The sequence below is a fragment of the Suricata suricatta genome, chromosome 2 (assembly GCF_006229205.1).
Source record: "Suricata suricatta isolate VVHF042 chromosome 2, meerkat_22Aug2017_6uvM2_HiC, whole genome shotgun sequence".
Taxonomy (NCBI): Eukaryota; Metazoa; Chordata; class Mammalia; order Carnivora; family Herpestidae; genus Suricata; species Suricata suricatta.
The window spans coordinates 135,292,574-135,310,265 of record NC_043701.1 but is presented as its reverse complement, the minus strand read 5'-3'; the positions used below and the strand labels follow the sequence as shown (position 1 = coordinate 135,310,265).

Here is a 17,692-nt window from a genome sequence, read left to right as displayed (position 1 = left end):
ATTTTGGGTTTGGTCACGATCTCTAGGTTTGTGAATATGAGCCCCACATAGGGCTCTGTGCTGACAGCTTGGAGCCTGCCTGGGATTCTCTCTCTCTTCTCTCACTGTCCCTCCCTACTTGTGCGCTCGCTCTCTCTCTCTCTCTCTCTCTCTCTTTTTCAAAATAAATAAATAAACATTAAAAAAAAGATAGAAAGCAAAGAATCAACCTAGAATCAAACCTAGAAGGTGACTTGTCGGGGTTTTTTTTTTTTTTTTTAATGTTTTATTTATTTTTGATACAGAGAGAAACAGAGCATGCGAGGGGGAGGGGCAGAGAGAGAAGGAGACACAGAACCAGAAGCAGGCTCCAGGCTCTGAGCTAGCTGTCAGCACAGAGCCTGAGCGGGGCTCAAACCCACGAATGTGAGATCTTACCTGAGCCGAAGTCGGAGGCTTAACCGACTGAGCCACCCAGGCGCCCCAGACTTCTTGGTTTTAACAACAGGATAGACAATGTCATTTACTGATTTGAGGAAGACTTGGGAGGGGGGTTGGGAACCCAGGGTGTTGTGAAAGTCAGATGGCAAGGGTGAAAATAGAACTTCCTATGATTCTTCCTTGCACCTCCTGCAGGAGCATATACTCTGCTTTTGTTCTGCTCAGTTTCTCTGATTTCCAAGGGCCTTACTATATAGAAACATGGTTTTTTTTGGCCTACAGGGCTCCACAGAGAGCTGCAACACCACCACAGAAGATGAAGACCTCAAAGGTAGGTGCTTGCAGGGTGGGGAAGGGACCCTAGCAGTGTCCCTGGTACCTTGGCTCCAATGGGGCACCTATCTCGTCTGTCCCCAGAACTCAGAATGACAACTCCTTAGACTCTAGGAGAGGGCTTGGCACAAAAGCTACTTTCTGTGTACTAGCTGTACTAGCACTTTTCCTGAGCCTTTCCAGGGCCAGGGCTCAGATTACAGTTCCTGTTGCTGATAATGATGTGACATCCCTGTACAGGGATATCCTGAGTCCCTGCAGAAGTAGCCCTTAAATATGGTGAGTCATTAGTAGGATAACCAATGGTCCAATTTCCCTAGGACTGAGGCAATCCCCAGAATGTGGAACTTCCGGTTTTAAAACCAGAACAGTCCTGGGCACATTGGAATCAGTCACTCTCAAAACAAAGTCTTGGTGTGAATGATGGAGCCAGAACCACATTTGGCCATGTTCCAGTGGTCTTGTGAGGACCACCAGCCTAACCTTAGGTCTGGCCAGAGGGCCAGAGGTTGTGGGAGGGTGTGGCAGGCCAGACCCCTGGGAATCTCTGTCCTGCTTTTTGGTTTGGCCTCCTGGAATTGCTCCCTTTGCCACAATAAGTGACCTGAGGCCAGGGTCTCAGAAAAGTTAGAGAAATGTTGCAGGACAGAGCTAAGAGAGCAAACACAGGAGCAGTAAGGGGGCAGTAAACCTTTGGGAACCAAAAAAAAAAAAAAAAAGAAGAAGAAGAAAGAAAGAAAAGAAAGCATAAATGCATAAGGCAATAAACAACAGTACCTCTAAGGCTGCTGGGATCAAGGCCAGAGCAATTCAGTTCTGGTGATGCTGGTGGAGTAAGTGGCTCCTTAACTGCTGGGCTCTTGACCTTGTAGCCTAGCACTCTAGAACATCTTCCTGGGAGCAAGGGTCCTCGTACAGACTGTTTGAAGGCTCCTCTGTAAGCCACAAGCCCAAGTCTGTGCACCTTCCTGGGGCTCTCAGCTGAAAGGCCTCTCTGGCAGAGGCGGCAGCATGGGATGTGGTCCAGTGTCCACAGCAGCCCGAGGCATTGCCTTGCCCCGGCTCTGCAGTGCCACGGGCTTGGGTCCTGTCTGGCTTGCTCGCTCACCTGCCTTGTTCTGTTTGTTTTGGCTGCTCTGCCTTGCCCTGCCCTGCCCTGGCTGGCTAGCTGCCCCGCTCCGCACTGGGAATGGCAGCTCGGTGCCTGAAGGACGGAGCTCCCGGGACAGAACAGCCCCCTCTGCAGGCATGCAGCCCCAGCCTTCTCTCTGCTCCTCAGCCAGTAAGTGTGAGGGAGGCACAATTTGGCTTCTGTCTCCCTGGCTCGTCCTGAAGCCCCTCAGGGATCCCCCAGAGCTGTCAGCCCAGCCCAGCTATCTGTCTTAGTAAGCTTGGGGAGCTTGGCCTCTACTGGGTGGGGGAGTTGATTGGAGGTGCTATTAATACCAGGCAGGGGCCCCTGGGACCAGGGCCCAGAGACATAAAGAAGAGTGGGTGGAAGAACACGGCATGGTGGGAAGGAAGAGAAAGCCACTGGGATATTCAGTGGGCCTTGCCTCAGCAACAAGCCAGGAAGAAAGACTGAGTCAGAAATCAGGCCAAAGGTGGTGGGAGTGGGGATGATGGTGAAATGGCCATAAGCCAAGAACTATGTTGGGATTTGGTGTTTCCTCAGGCTCAGCACATCATATTAAGAGCATGAAGCTTGGGGTGAGACAGACCTGAGTTTAAATCCCAGCTTCAAAGTGTGTGAAGTAGCTTAAACCTCCCAGAGCCTCAGCTTCTTTACCTGTATAGTGGGAATAAAATAGCACCTACCTCATAGCACTGTTAGGAAAATAAATGAGATAGTAGGATGTCTTAATACAATGCCTTGCTGGGTTAATGGTAACTCATATATTTATTTTTAAGTTGTGTCTCTGTAAGAGGATGCCTTTGTCTGCTTCTTTTCCTTCTATTATCTATCCTTTTAAAGTTTCTAAACACAGTCCTCTTCACCCTTAGGGCCCCAGTCAGGTCCTGTAAATGGGTTTGGTGGGTTGGAGGGGAGCGGTGTATGAGTGTGTGTGTGTGTGTGTGTGTGTGTGTGTGTGTGTGCGCGCGTGCGCGCGTGTGTTTGTACACATACCTGCTTACCTCTAGAAAGTGGATACAGCTCTTTTGTTCCCCTAACATGCTGCTTACTCACCTGGAGCTGTGTCCGTGACAGTGCTGGTGGCTCTGGGGCCACCACCTGGCTGTATCTTTGGCTGCACCACCCTCTCCCAGCTGTGCCCCTTGGCTGTGCTGTTCTAATGTTCGCATTTGTCTTGCAGCCTCTCGCTCCAGTGAGGAAAGGCTTGTGGCCTGGGCCAGCCCGGGGCTCCGGTCAGGGTTGGCCTGAGCTCAGTCTGAGCCCTCTCTTACCCTGGTGCCCTCTGCTGATAGTGGCGCTCCCTGTCAGTGAGCTGCCTGTGAGTGCAGGATGCCAAAAGTCCCTTGGCTTTGGATAGGGTGGGGGTAGGGGGCTCTTTGGGCACCAGTTCTGCCTGTTGTCATTCTGAACCTTGTCTCGGTTTCCTTGAGGCATGCATCCTGGCATGAGGGCTGGTACGAGATTTAGAGCTTTTCCAAGGCTCGTCCAGGGTAAATGGAGCCATCTCTCTAGTGAGAGGCTCTGTTTAAAAAGAGTGTTTATAGTTCCAAGATCCTTTATCCCAGAAAAGCCCTGTGGAGGAGATATGCAGGGTAAAGAAAATTAAGCATCTGTTCCAGGGCTCTGTTCATCCTTTGGAGCCCTCATCTTTGGCTAGGTTCTGCTCTCAGGCTGGCTATTACCCAGGGCTAAGGTTCTGGACCACTGAGTGAGGGCTGGGGTGATGTGGTGGTGGTGGTGTTGATAATTGAGACCTGACTGAGCCCCTTCAGGTGAGAGAAGTAAGCGGGTGGTGGAAACAGCCATATTGGGAGATGCTTCCTAGAGAGGCTGAACATGCCGGGGATGGGGTACAGACTCTGGGCAAAGGATTCATGATGGCTAGGCTCCTCAACTATAAAAGACAAGAATGTTTTCTGCATCCTGGTTATTGATGGAGAGGGAGACAAAGGCCAGGGAGCCATAACCAGGGGTGGGCTTCAGGAGGAAGGGGCCATTAGCTCTATAGACAACAGAGAAAAAATGGAGAGAAAAGTGGGCTCACTACTCCTGCAGAGGGCCTTAATGTTAAAGACAGAGAAGAGGGATGTCTTTGTCACAGAGATAGATCACAGGGAATTCTCTAAATGATTGGGGAGGGTTCTCTGTCACTTGGGAGCTCCTCAGTCCTGTGCAAGTAAATTGCTGGCTTTTTTTCCCCACAGTGCGAAAACAGGAGATCATTAAGATCACAGAACAACTGATTGAGGCCATCAACAATGGGGACTTTGAAGCCTACACGTGAGTAGAGACTCATTTCCTTGAGACCCAAGTCACCTCTACTGAGGCCTTCCCTCTTCCCCAAAATCAGCTTGGATCCTGAGAAAAGGGAAGGCTGGGCGTTGGGCACAATGCCTGAATTAAATACCAGGCCCTTGGGCTGGAATCTCTCCCAGGTAGATGCCCTGTGACAATACCCTGCTCCCTCATTCCCCACCCCAGTCCTGGTATCTTGGTGGTGGGCTGAGAGGGCAAGACTCTAAGATCTTAGCCATCTTGTCAGGCCTAGCCTGCGGCTAACTTGCTACAGGACAGACATCACTGACAAGGAAGAAAGACAAGTAATCCCATAGGAGACTGACAGGCTACTTTTTTTCTGCAGGAAGATTTGCGATCCAGGCCTCACTTCCTTTGAGCCCGAGGCCCTTGGTAACCTCGTGGAGGGGATGGATTTCCATAAGTTTTACTTTGAGAATCGTGAGTGGGTTCGTGCTGCTGATATACTCCTGCCTGCCCCTTTACCCCCTTTGCCTCTGTCCCTGCTCACCTTCTCTTCCCAGTTGCCCGCTTTTCCCTTATCTGACCTGCTTGGCTGCACTCTGTTCTATGTGTTTGCCTCCTTGTGCCCTGAGGATGGTCTTAAACTTACACCTTTGAAGGACTTGCTCCAGAGCCCCATGTGCGCCTTCATTCTGCAGCTGCTTTGTGGCACAATCAGGGTCATGATTTCTGTAAGCCTCACCTCTTTCCACGATGACTGGAAACCACTGGGATTAGGTTGAGATGATGTTAGCAAGTAGTAATGAAGCTCTGTTATCTATAGGCTTCACAGTAGAGGAAATTAAAACCAGGAGAAGAATGTACAAGCAAGTAGCAGGGCTCTGTGGGTGATTTGTGAGATCGGAAGCTGTGGCTAGGGTCCTCCTGAATGTGGAGGGAAGCCGTCCTGGCTGAGGGGCTGTACACTCTGGACTCTGGACAGTTCGTGGAAGCCCCGGGGGATAAGAAGATGAATCACCACCTCCTCCTTCTCTCCATTTTCTAGTACCCTCTTCCTCCCTATTTTTTTTTGTTTTCATTCCCATTTTGTCCTGGGCCTTCCCCTATCCTGCCCTGAGTTTTTTGTTTGTTTGTTCTTGTCACTGTTTTTTTCTACTAACTACCATCCTCTCCATGTCTTGGCTGCAGATGTGAACCCTTGAATATCTAAGTAATTCTATCAGCCAGAAGCGGTTCTAGAGTTTATAGAAGCCCTAGGGAGAGTCTCAGGTAGATCCTAACATTTGAAATGAATTAAAATGTGAATATCATTAAAAGCAATGCAGTTCACAGTGTTTGCTGATAATGGCAATCCAACTTCTTTTGGCCTTCCTGCAGCAGAATTTGGGAGCCCTAGGAAAGTCCTGAGCATGGTGCCTTGGTGACTCTATATTAACTTTGGACTTTTTTTCTAAATCACAAATCAATTTTGAAATCTTAAGCTCTTGATTTTGCTCTGCAGCCAGTTAGGGTCAAGCCAACCCTTATGAACTCTAAACATCGGCCTGGAAGAATGGAAAGATCATAGCCTTTAGTTAAGAGTCAGATGGTCCTGAGTTCAAATGTTGTGTGATTTGGGAAAATTACTTAACCTCCTTGAGCCTGTTTCATTATCTCATAATAAAGAAAATAATATTGACCAAGAAATAATAGCTTATGTATGTAAAACCCCCAGTGCAATGTCTGATTAAAGCAGTAGTTGCTATTATCATTGTTCTCCACCTCTTTCTTCCATTTGGATAACTGAGACTAATGTTACGGGGTTTCCTGGCCTCTGGTATATGGGGGGAGTTAGGGATACCAGAACGGTTGCTGGAGAAGAGGGTGAGACCTGGAAGTGCAGGCTGGAAGGAAAATGTCAGTGCCCAGGCCTGATGCCCTCCTACCTACTGCACTCTGCCTTGCCCCCTGCAGTTCTGTCCAAGAACAGCAAGCCCATCCACACCACCATCCTGAACCCGCACGTCCACGTGATTGGGGAGGACGCAGCTTGCATCGCCTACATCCGCCTCACCCAGTACATCGATGGGCAGGGTCGGCCTCGCACCAGCCAGTCGGAGGAGACCCGGGTCTGGCACCGCCGGGATGGCAAGTGGCTCAATGTCCACTATCACTGCTCAGGAGCCCCTGCTGCACCGCTGCAGTGAGCTCAGCCACAGGTGCACCTGGCGGGGGGTGAGGAGGGGGACAGATGGGATCAGAGGAGGAAGAGGAGGTTGAGAAGTGGCACTAGGGGAAGAGATATGGACCATCCCAGAGAAGTGGCAAAGGCTGTCAGACAGACTTGTGTCTGGCCCCAGGACTCAAGTTGGGTGACTTTGGACAGGTTACTTCCCTACCCTAAGCCTCAGTTTCCTTAGCTGTCATAAAAGAGAGAAAGAATGGTACCTACTCCATTGAGTTGTGAGTTTTAAATAAGATACTCAGAAGTAAAGCATTTGCTTAGCAAATGTGAAGCAATGTTATATTTAAATGCTAGCTTCTCCCCCATTCTCCACTTTCTCAGGCAGACTTGGCCACGTGTCTAGTGTGTTTAAGTCCCTGGAACTCATCTGTGTGCTTATTGTCCTTTGTTCTGTTACCACGTCTGTCCTCTTTGACAGGGGCATTAGGAGATCCCAGCCGGAGGTCAAACCTTCGCAGCCAGTGGCTCTGGAGGGCCTGAGTGACAGCGGCAGTCCTGTTCGTTTGAGGTTTAAAACAATTAAATTACAAAGCGGCAGCAGCCAATGCACGCCCCTGCATGCAGCCCTCCCGCCCGCCCTTCGTGTCTGTCTCTGCTGTACCGAGGTGTTTTTTACATTTAAGAAAAAAAAAGAAAAAAAAGATTGTTTAAAAAAAAATGGAATCCATACCATGATGCGTTTTAAAACCACCGATAGCCCTTGGGCTGGCAAGAAGGCAGGAGTTTGTGTGACACCCATCCTGGCATGAGCAGCTAGCTCACCCACCAGCCCTGAAGAGGTGAGCTCGGCCTCTGGCCTCCGTGGACTCAGGGGACCAGGCAAGAACTCTGACAGAGCTTTGGGGGCTGTGATGTGATTGCAGCCCCTGAGGTGGCCTGCCTGCCCCAGGTCTAGGAATGGACTTCTTCTGAACTTGCATAGCGCCTAGAATGAGGCTGATGAGAACATCGTGGCCATCAGACCTACTTGGGAGAGAACGCAGAGCTCCCAGCCTGCTGTGGAGGCAGCTGAGAAGCAGTGGCCTTGGGACTGAGGGCCTGGACATTGCTGTACTGTTCCATTTAGTGTAGAAGGGAAGAGAATTGGTGCTGCAGAAGTGTGTCCGCTACAAATCTGATGAGAAACCTCGTGTTAGTCTGACATGTACTCACTTACTCATCCATTTCTATAGGATGCACAATGCACGTGGGCCCTGATACTGAGGCCCAATACCTGCAGCTGGGAAGGGGGAGGGGTTGCTGCTTTGCTTTGTGTTTGTTTTCTTATAACTTAGCAAGGAGAGAGCCAGGCCCTGGTCAGGGCTCCCCTTGCTGCCTTTGGCAGTTCTGTTTCTGTGCTGATTTGGACCATCTTTGTCTTGACTTTACATAGTGGTGGTCCCCGTGCTGACCCTCATCTGGGCCTGGGTCCTCTGCCAAGTGCCCCTGTGGGATGGGAGGAGTGAGGCAGCGGGATTGAGTTGATGGTTGTTTCTATGCATTCAGGCTGCCCTCAGGACTGCCTCCCTTCTTACTCTTCCCTTGCTGCACGTCCATCTCTTTACCTGTCTTTGAGATTGACCTGACTGCTCTGGCAAGAAGAGGTGTTCTCTTTAAAGAGGCCTCTCTACTGACCAACTGAAGTATATGACTTACTGCTGGACAATCTGCATGGGCATCACCCCCCCTCACCTGCATGTACCCAAAAAAGGTGTCCAGAGCCAAGGCTCCTACATTCATTGTCCCTCTCTGTGCTCAAGGAGTTCCATTCCAGGAAGGAAAGATCTATACCCTAAGCAGATAGCAGAGAAGATAATGGAGGAGTAATTGGTCATGGCCTTGGTTTCCCCCAGAACAACTATGCAGACTTATCTGCACAAATATCTGCACTACTGGGGGAAAGATGGGTAAACCCCAGCTTCCTGAAATGTCTTAAGGAGGCAGAGGAGCTGGGAGAAGAGGTAAAGCTACCCGTTTACCTTGGAGCCAGCTGAGAAGAGAGCAGACTCAGGTGCTGGTGCTTGGGTTTAGCCAGGCTCCTCTGAGCAACTCATGCATGCCTCAGCCCCTGGGCCCCAGCCCTTTCTTGCCCTGCAGCCTGCAGTACCAGCACGCAGACGCCTTCACCACAGGGTTTGGTTTTGCTGGCTTGAAGACAAATGGTCTTAGAGTTCATTAAGACCCATAGCTTCATATGGCTGCTCCAGCCCCACTTAGCATTCTTACTCCTCTTCTGGGGCTAATGTCAGCATCTTTAGACAATAGACTATTAAAAAAAAATCACCTTTTAAACAGGAAATGGAAGGCATTTGATGCAGAATTTTTGCATGATGACATAGAAATAATTTAAAAATAGTTAGTGTTTGTTCTGAATGTTGGTAGACCCTTCATAGCTTTGTTACAATGAAACCTTGAACTGAAGATATTTAATAAAATAACCTTTAAACAGTCCACTGTGTTACTGCTGTTGGAAGCTTATGGCCAAAGGCTGATTTGAGCAGCCTGAATTACAAGGCTTCAAATGGGAAGATGTAGCTTCTCCCACACCCATGGGGCCCACTTTAAAATAAAACTTCCTCATAAACTCATCAACCTCCAACTGGCCCACGGGCTGCAGAGGCGAGTTTGGAGTGGGGAGAAAAGATGTGGACCCTTGACTGGCGTGGCGGGCTTGGGGCCTCGCCCCGCCCCCGGGCCCCGCCCGCGTCACGGGCTGCCCCGCCCCCCTCGCCCCTCAGTGGCCCGACTCGGCTCCCCCTCCGCAGGGCTGAGTGGACGAGCCCGAACCCTGGGCCCGCCCCTGCCCTGGGAGCCGCGACGCCCGACGCTCGCCAGACTGTGCCACCGGGCAGGGAGGAGGGGGTACGCCTCTGCGGGCGGGGCGCGCAGCCCGCCGTCTCGGAGGCCGAGGCTTGACCGAGAGCTACGGAGGACTGTTCGACTGCCCAGCACCTCGGCAGTGCCACTGCCAGGCCGGACTCTGCGGGGACCTGAGGGGCGCCACGAGCGGCAGCGAGCCGCCTCCCCCCGTCCCGGGTGGGAGCGGTGGTTGGGCCCGGCTGCGGCAGAGCGTTCTCTCGGAGATGGCGGAGCCGCCGCGACGCGGCCCGAGGCCCCGAGAGCTGGGAAGCCTGGCAGCCCCGGGACGCGGTGGAGCCCGGGGACAGCGGGGACGCCGCCTTGTCCGCCGGGTGAGCCGCCCTTGAGGGTAACCACCCCCACTCAGAGGGTGGCCCCCACCCACGGTCGCCCGCAGTCCCTCCCCTCACAGACTTCCCCTCAGTGTTGCCACCATAACCACCCGCGGGGTTGTCCCGGGCGGCCCTCAGTGCGGCCCAGCGCTCCCGTCTCCTGAGTCCCCTCCACTACCCTCCCTGGTAGTTGCCACATTTCCCTCAGTACGGGTCTCCTCCTCCCCTCGGGGATCTCCCAGCCCGGTGCCTGCTTCGATGTCACCCCAAGCTCTCCTCGGCTCGTCCCTTGCCCAGTCCCCATCTGGAGCTCCCTTCATATCCACCTGTGACCCCATGTCCCCCTTAGCAGGGGCCCTCCACCCGTGACCCCTGCTATGACAGCCCCATATTCCCGCGTCGCTCGCTCCTCGGTACCCCCTCCTCCTGCGGCATCTGCACCACTCTGTCTCCCCGCCTTCCCTGGTTCCTCTCACCAGTGCTGTCGCCCAGCCCAGGCCTGGGTGACCCCTTTGGTTTCTGCCTCGGAAACTTCCCGCTGCTGCTCACATGTACAGCAACCCCTTCCCCGCGTTCCTACTTCGGTATCTGTCATCCCATCCCACACTCGACCCCAATAGCTCCCTCAGCACCTCTTCCCTAAATATTGCTGCTTGTTCTAGGTGTGAAGCCGACATGCAGTGGGTTAAGAGCACCGGCTGTGGAGCTTGACAGGCCTGACTTTGAATACTAGTTCCTCCACTGACTGACTGAGCTGTGTGATCCTGGACAAGTTTCTAAGCTTCTCTGGACCTCAAATTACTCACATGTAAAATGGGGATAATAATAGTGTCTGCCTCTTACCTACCTTCTAGGGCTGATGTGAGCATTAAATATGTGGAAAGCTCTTGGAAGAATGTCTAACAAAGAGTAAGCTCTCACTATTTACTGTTATTCTTGACAGTAATAGGGGAGATACCCTGAGTGTCCACTTTGCCTCAGTGATGACTTCTCACTACTGTGTTTTCCCTAAAGAGTTTCCTTTAATTCTTAGGATTCACCCCTTCCCATCACCATTTCAGTCCTCTCCCAGCTTTCTTTCCGTGTCAGTTAATTTTACCCAGGCCAAAACTCAGCTATTCTTAAATCATCGCTCTCAGTTCTGAGGAACCCTGTCTCTGCCTAATCTCACCCCTGAGATGTATATGCCTGGGAGTGGGTAGCAGAGAGGGATTGTTAGTCATTGGTCTTACTAGGAATGGCTAAACTGGAGAGAACAATAAAGCTTCTAGAAGTAGTCTCTATACTTAAGAAAACAGTCTCCAAAATTAGGTCTCCCTGAAACTGTTTTCTGATCACACTGTCCTTACCCTCTTCTTGTTGGTTGGATACGACTTAAGCTCCTATTGCTCTTATATAGCCCCACTAAGTTTGCTCTGTTTTTGTAACAGGATTCAGTCCCTCATGTCTCCACAAGCCAGCTCACGCCACTTCTGAGCTGTTCAGTGAGGAGGATATAGTATCACCTAGGCTAAGTTAGGAGGGAGAACTGAAGTGATAGGAAGAGAGACTCTGGACATAGCCCTCTGGCTTCTCTCAGGCCCCAGTGATGTGGCCTGCCTTGGGACTACATTTTTGTCACCTCTCTGACACTCATACGGGTGAGATGAAGGACAGGGGATGAGTAATTTTTCACCAGTAATGGAAAAGAGAGTTTCTGGGTTTGGAAGTGAATTGAATGATTAGGTAACACCATTTCTTTTACCTTTTGAATCCCCCCCACCGTAGTGTTTTCCTCACTACAAGTTCGTTAGTACTTTTAGCTTGTGATGTTGGGTTTGATTGATGAGGAAGATTAATAGACTCATGAGTTTCCTCTTATCTAATGTTTCGTTGGAACACGGGACTTGTGGGGCTTTCCGTCCGTTCCTCACAGGATGACCAGAGCTCCTGCTGGCTGGCCAACTGCTCAGTCAGGGGCTGGGAACTTCTTTCAGAGCAGATTCATTTTCAGCCTCCTGGGCTGTTTGGTTTCCTTTTGATGGGAGATTTGTTCCCTTCCAGCCCTTGAATATACTGCTCTAGCTCTGAGCTTAGTTCAGGAAGGAGACTTTATATTTTAAGAAAGGGAAGAAGATATGAAGTGAAGGTATGAGACTCAGATTGTGTTGTTCTTCTACAGGAGCTTTTTTTTGGAGAACAAATCATCCTGTGAGCAGGAGGTAAGAGAGATGGGTGAAGAGGGGGACGGGTTAATGACACTTTCAGGTGGAGAAGTAACCCATTGATTTTTCTGTGTTACAGATAGTAAGGGCAGGGAATATGAACTTTCTTGACCTCTAATGTGAGGAGCTCAGCAGGACAAGAGTGGAGCCTGGCTAGATTTGCATCCTGAAGCCATGGGCCAGGGGGCCATGGTGACTTGAGACCTGTGGACTCTGTCCAATTGCCCCTTGTTGCCCTTTCTAATTCCCCTACCCTAAAGTAAGGGGACTTGGCTCCAGCTTGTCAGAGAACTGACCCTGAGGAAGTCGTTTCCCCTTATTTTCCCATCCTGCCCTCCTAAGAGAGCCCCAGCCTATAGAACTCCTACCTCCCATCCCCTGAGGTAGACCCCATCCCTGCCTTCCCTTCCCCGCCATGCTCAAGCTGTGGAAGGTGGTACGCCCAGCTCGGCAGCTGGAACTGCACCGACTCATACTGCTGCTGATCGCTTTCAGTCTGGGCTCCATGGGCTTCCTGGCTTACTACGTATCCACCAGTCCCAAGGCCAAGGAACCCTTGCCCCTGCCCTTGGGAGACTGCAGCAGTGGTGGGGCAGCTGGCCTGGGCCCTGTACATCCTCCAGTCCCACCACGGCCTCCCAGGCCACCAGAGACAGCTCGAACTGAACCTGTGGTCCTTGTGTTTGTGGAGAGTGCATATTCACAGCTGGGGCAGGAGATTGTGGCCATCTTGGAGTCTAGTCGTTTTCGTTACAGCACTGAGCTGGCACCCGGCCGAGGGGACATGCCCACACTGACTGATCATACCCGTGGCCGCTATGTCTTGGTCATTTATGAAAACTTGCTCAAGTATGTCAACCTGGATGCCTGGAGTCGGGAACTGTTAGACCGGTACTGTGTGGAGTACGGTGTGGGCATCATTGGCTTTTTTCGAGCCCATGAACATAGCCTACTGAGTGCCCAGCTCAAGGGCTTTCCCCTTTTCCTACACTCAAACTTGGGGCTCCGGGACTACCAAGTGAATCCTTCTGCCCCCTTACTGCATCTCACACGCCCCAGCCGCCTGGAACCTGGGCCACTTCCTGGTGATGACTGGACCATCTTCCAATCCAATCATAGCACATATGAACCAGTGCTTCTTGCCAGCCTTCGGCCAGCTGAGTCCCCTGTGCCAGGACCAGTGCCTCGCCGGACCCGGCTTCCCACTGTCATACAGGACCTGGGGCTTCATGATGGCATCCAGCGGGTGCTCTTTGGCCATGGCCTTTCCTTCTGGCTCCACAAACTTGTTTTTGTTGATGCTGTTGCGTACCTCACTGGCAAGCGCCTCTGCCTAGACGTTGACCGCTACATCTTGGTAGACATTGATGACATCTTTGTGGGCAAAGAAGGTACCCGCATGAAGGTGGCTGATGTTGAGGTCAGTCTTTTTCCTGACTCAAATTTCTTTCCTTAGAAGCTGCTTCAAGCTCTGTCCTATCAGACTCCCTTGATTCTGAGTTTGTCATAGGTATACTCCCTGCCCTTTTCAGGCAGGAAGAACATTACTTTTCATTTTTCTCCTGCTCAGTCTGTTCTCATGATTTCTTGTGTTCCTGCTACTCTTCCCAGGCTCTATTGACCACCCAGAACAAACTCAGGACCTTAGTCCCCAACTTCACTTTCAACTTGGGCTTCTCGGGCAAGTTCTATCACACCGGTAAGTGTATTCTCCTGCTCCTTCAGCATATCAGTTTTAGTTTGAACTGTCCCTGCACTGTTGATCCTCCTGGAGAAGAGGGGCACGGTTTGGGGGTCAAAATAAGGTGAGGAACTAGCGGTGGATATGAATTTATGTTAGAATGGGTGGCTGAAGGGCAAGTCAGCAGGGGCAAATAGTCCTAGGTGGGCAGAGGTCAGCAATCTTGTCCCAAGAATGCAAGGTGGTCAGTGTTATAACAGAACAGAGGAGGGCACAGGGCCTGACTGGCTGTGGTCAGTGGTCAGTGTGTGGTCATAGGGACAGAGGAGGAGGATGCGGGGGATGACATGCTGCTGAAGCACCGCAAAGAGTTCTGGTGGTTCCCCCACATGTGGAGCCACATGCAGCCACACCTGTTCCACAATCGCTCCGTGCTGGCCGACCAGATGAGGCTCAACAAACAGTTTGCTCTGGTGAGACCCTTGGATCTGTTCCTCTTACTTTTTCCCAGAGATAATGCTTCCTTTTCAACCTTCCCCTAATGGGGTGCCCTTTCCCTACCCTGTCCATTTTTCTTTCTGTGGAGGTATCCCCACCCTCTTTACCCTCTACTCCCTAAACCTGGCCAGGTCCTGGTGAGAGTCTATGCCATTCCCAGGAGCATGGGATTCCCACGGATCTGGGGTATGCTGTGGCCCCCCACCACTCGGGTGTATACCCCATCCACACGCAGCTCTATGAGGCCTGGAAATCTGTGTGGGGCATCCAGGTGACCAGCACTGAGGAGTATCCCCATCTCCGCCCTGCCCGCTACCGCCGTGGCTTCATTCACAATGGCATTATGGTGAGGGACCCCTAATACAAACCTGAACCAAACTCCTACATTTAGACAGCCACCAACCTACACTGACCTGTGTCCTGTCAACTGCCAGTCCAAGTTCACATAATAGGGGGTAGAGGGGTAAAAAGTCATAATGCACATAAGATTTATACCAGTAAGAGTTTTACTGGTATAACTCAGTCCTCTACAAACCCAGAGAATCCTAATGCTTAGGACTTTTGTCCCTTATTTACTTTCATTCTACTTTACAAAGCTCATCTATTAGTTTTCTTCTTCTTCTAGGTATTGCCACGGCAGACGTGTGGACTCTTCACTCACACAATCTTCTATAATGAATATCCTGGAGGCTCTCGTGAACTAGACCGGAGCATTCGAGGTGGAGAGCTCTTTCTGACAGTTCTACTTAATCCGGTAAGGTGCTGAGAGGAAGGGCTAGAGGATTGGAGAGCCGAAGTATATGTAGGCTGGGACCTTTGCTCACCAAGCCTGATTCTGAGGTGGGATAGGCTCTCCAATTCTGACACGCAGGCACCCCCTTGCAGATCAGCATTTTTATGACCCATCTGTCCAATTATGGAAATGATCGGCTGGGCCTGTATACCTTTGAGAGCCTCGTGCGTTTCCTCCAGTGCTGGACACGGCTGCGCCTACAGACCCTTCCTCCCGTCCCTCTTGCACGAAAGTACTTTGAACTGTTCCCTCAAGAGCGAAGCCCCCTTTGGCAGGTATGGGTGGAGCTCAGGCTGACCAGAGAGAGGATGGGGGTGGAGAGGGTTGAAAAAAAGATGAGATATCTGATTTTTGGCCTTAACCTTCAGAATCCCTGTGATGACAAGAGGCACAAAGATATCTGGTCCAAGGAGAAAACCTGTGATCGGCTACCCAAGTTCTTGATTGTGGGACCCCAGAAGACAGGTGAATCTTCCCCAGCCAACTTCTCTTGCCCTGCCTTAAGCCCAAAGAATTCTTTGGCCAAGAAATTCCCTTCTCATACCCATGCCTCCTTAATCCAGTCTCTTGAGACCGTGATTCTTAATCTTGGTGGTACATCAGAATCATCTGTGGATTTCTTTTTTCTTTCTTTTTTTTTTTTTTTTAAGATCCACGAGTGATTATGATGCAGTCAAGGCAGAGAACTACCATTTTAACCCTTCCCTGGGCCTCGTTGTCTTTCCTTCTCTCACTGTAGTTTGTCCAAAGGGGATATTACTACTCAGAGTGGTCATTTTCTCACCTCCTTAAAGTTCATATTGTTGATCTGGCTTCTTTCCCACAATAGCCTGAACCTTCTCTCCCATTTAGGGACCACAGCTATTCACTTCTTCCTGAGCCTGCACCCAGCTGTGACTAGCAGCTTCCCTAGCCCCAGCACCTTTGAGGAGATTCAGTTCTTCAACGGCCCTAATTACCACAAGGGCATTGATTGGTGAGACTAGGACCCTTTGTAATGCTTCTCAGAGGAACATTCCCTTCCCCCCAATCCTCATTCCAGCATCCACTAGCACAGGTATCTGGCCCCTTCACACTGCAAATTCTCTGTCTGTCCTTTGTGCTACTTCCTAGGTACATGGACTTCTTCCCTGTCCCTTCCAATGCCAGCACTGACTTTCTCTTTGAAAAAAGTGCCACCTACTTTGACTCAGAGGTTGTACCACGTCGGGGGGCTGCCCTTCTGCCACGAGCCAAGATCATCACTGTGCTCACCAACCCTGCTGATAGGGCCTACTCCTGGTATCAGGTGAGCCTGAAGCTAGGGATACATTAGGGCTTAAGTGAGGGAGGTGGTGACTGCTAGAGAGACAGAAAGGAAGAGGGTAGGGAAACTAAATTAGTTGCTTTGGTGAGGGGTTCCTATGCTGTGTATTCACTAGACCAAGAGTAGGGCAAAATCTATCAAATCATCCATCCTTTCCCTTCCTATTCCTTGTCTTTCAGCACCAGCGAGCACATGGAGACCCAGTTGCTCTGAATTATACCTTCTACCAGGTGATTTCAGCCTCCTCTCAGGCCCCTCTGGCACTTCGCTCCCTGCAGAACCGCTGTCTTGTCCCTGGCTACTATTCCACCCATCTGCAGCGCTGGCTGACTTACTACCCCTCTGGACAGGTACATCCCCCACCAGTAGCCCTTGTTGAGGTTCCTCTTCCCCTCCCCTCAGCCCAGAGGCTTCTAAGGAATACAGAAGGAACCACATCTCTGTCCCTTTAGTTGCTGATTGTGGATGGGCAAGAGCTGCGTATCAACCCAGCTGCCTCAATGGAGAGCATCCAGAAGTTCCTGGGTATCACACCCTTTCTGAACTACACACGGACCCTCAGGTGGGAGAGCATGACCCAGGGGAGGAGGAATCTGGGGGAAATGGGGAAGCAGGTGACCATGTCTGTTTGGAAGAGACATGTGTCCCTGTGAGCTGGGAGAGGTAATATACATTTATGGGGCTTGAATTTCCTTTCTCCCTACCAATTAATGCCCTCTTGCTGTTGAGCAGGTTTGATGAAGATAAGGGATTCTGGTGCCAGGGACTTGAAGGTGGGAAGACTCGCTGTCTAGGCAAGAGCAAAGGCCGGAGGTATCCAGATATGGACAATGAGGTGAGTAAAGCAGACAGGGTATCCCCTCTCTACCTCTCACATCTCATCCTGTGTCCCACTCCTTACTGTTTCTGCCTCCATTTTTCTCCTCTCAGTCCCGCCTTTTTCTAATGGATTTTTTCCGGAACCACAATTTGGATCTGTCGAAGCTGCTAAGCCGGCTTGGACAGCCAGTGCCCTCATGGCTTCGGGAAGAACTGCAACATTCCAGTCTGGGCTGATGTCCAGGCCTCCCGTACCAGCAAAAGCCCCCCGCTCCCCTAAAGGGCAAGCCCAGAGCAGGGCCCACAAGGGGTATTAGAGTGGTCCAGCCCCTGCCACTTCTACCTCAGTGGCCCCCAGGCCTGGGATGGCTGAGAAGGAAAGGGCAGTCCTTTCCCGTAGCTCTGGGGTCTTATAAAGGGGCTTTCCTTGATACCCCACATCATGGTACTAGGCACCTTTGACCCATGGTCTTCGAAGGTGGGCAGGAGTGAAAAAGGTTCCAGGCAGGTGTAGAGGAACTTATTATCCAATGATTTCCCTCTTCATTCTCAGCAGTATATCTGTCTATACCTGGCTATGGGAGGGACACCCCCCCCCCTACTGTGGGATCAATGGGATCTACCTGTGGCCCGGCCTCCCTAATGTCATTCACATTGAATGGGGATGGGGCCGGACAGTGGCTCATAGAGCTGAGTATGAGCCCTAGCTGTGGGCTAGAAATGTCCTTAATAAACATCCTTATTTTTCTGTTTTGTCTGCCTCACTGGAGTGGGAGAAACTTAGAATGAAGGAAATCTCAGTCTTTTCCCCCACCCTGGTTCAAAGTTTATCTGCACATGGAGGGAAAAA

At 51.1% G+C, this 17,692-nt stretch overlaps 2 protein-coding genes across 37 annotated transcripts in view; both read left to right on the top strand.

Moving 5' to 3' along the window:
- CAMK2G (calcium/calmodulin dependent protein kinase II gamma) overlaps positions 1 to 8,801 on the top strand; it is a 54,974-nt gene extending 46,173 nt beyond the window's left edge. For 8 of the 33 annotated variants that reach the window (XM_029931981.1, XM_029931973.1, XM_029931977.1 and 5 more), the window contains 6 exons: positions 703 to 751; positions 1,922 to 2,035; positions 4,093 to 4,168; positions 4,530 to 4,624; positions 6,101 to 6,345; positions 6,790 to 8,801. In XM_029931981.1, the coding sequence (XP_029787841.1) occupies positions 703 to 751; positions 1,922 to 2,035; positions 4,093 to 4,168; positions 4,530 to 4,624; positions 6,101 to 6,333 (567 nt within the window). In that variant the 3' untranslated portion in view covers positions 6,334 to 6,345; positions 6,790 to 8,801. Of the gene's footprint in view, positions 1 to 702; positions 752 to 1,921; positions 2,036 to 4,092; positions 4,169 to 4,529; positions 5,895 to 6,100; positions 6,346 to 6,789 lie in introns of those variants that run through there. The other 25 variants (XM_029931989.1, XM_029931986.1, XM_029931988.1 and 22 more) reach the window with 5 other exon arrangements.
- A 392-nt stretch (positions 8,802 to 9,193) lies between these two features.
- On the top strand, positions 9,194 to 17,595 carry NDST2 (N-deacetylase and N-sulfotransferase 2). Of its 4 annotated transcripts, none has more exons than XM_029931959.1 (16): positions 9,194 to 9,541; positions 10,204 to 10,450; positions 11,703 to 11,742; positions 11,825 to 13,165; positions 13,357 to 13,444; positions 13,745 to 13,899; positions 14,085 to 14,270; positions 14,550 to 14,678; positions 14,810 to 14,992; positions 15,086 to 15,182; positions 15,570 to 15,693; positions 15,831 to 16,005; positions 16,203 to 16,373; positions 16,476 to 16,548; positions 16,756 to 16,858; positions 16,954 to 17,046. In XM_029931959.1, exons 4-15 carry the CDS (start codon positions 12,161 to 12,163, stop codon positions 16,815 to 16,817), a joined length of 2,448 nt encoding a protein of 815 aa, XP_029787819.1. In that variant the 5' UTR covers positions 9,194 to 9,541; positions 10,204 to 10,450; positions 11,703 to 11,742; positions 11,825 to 12,160; the 3' UTR covers positions 16,818 to 16,858; positions 16,954 to 17,046. The 4 variants fall into 4 exon arrangements, with proteins under 4 accessions (XP_029787819.1, XP_029787818.1, XP_029787817.1 ...); XM_029931958.1 differs by having other exon boundaries at positions 9,197 to 9,541; positions 10,396 to 10,450; positions 16,476 to 16,585; positions 16,954 to 17,595; XM_029931957.1 differs by having other exon boundaries at positions 9,197 to 9,541; positions 10,204 to 10,349; positions 16,476 to 16,585; positions 16,954 to 17,595.
- The last annotated feature ends 97 nt before the right edge of the window (positions 17,596 to 17,692 follow it).

What these genes read in the sequence shown, in the direction of transcription:
- NDST2 (XM_029931958.1), top strand. Translation starts at nt 12,161, where the DNA reads ATGCTCAAGCTGTGGAAGGTGGTACGCCCAGCTCGGCAGCTGGAACTG. An exon ending in TGACAGTTCTACTTAATCCG is followed by an intron (nt 14,679 to 14,809) that starts GTAAGGTGCTGA and finishes ACCCCCTTGCAG; the next exon opens with ATCAGCATTTTTATGACCCA. An exon ending in TACCACAAGGGCATTGATTG is followed by an intron (nt 15,694 to 15,830) that starts GTGAGACTAGGA and finishes GCTACTTCCTAG; the next exon opens with GTACATGGACTTCTTCCCTG.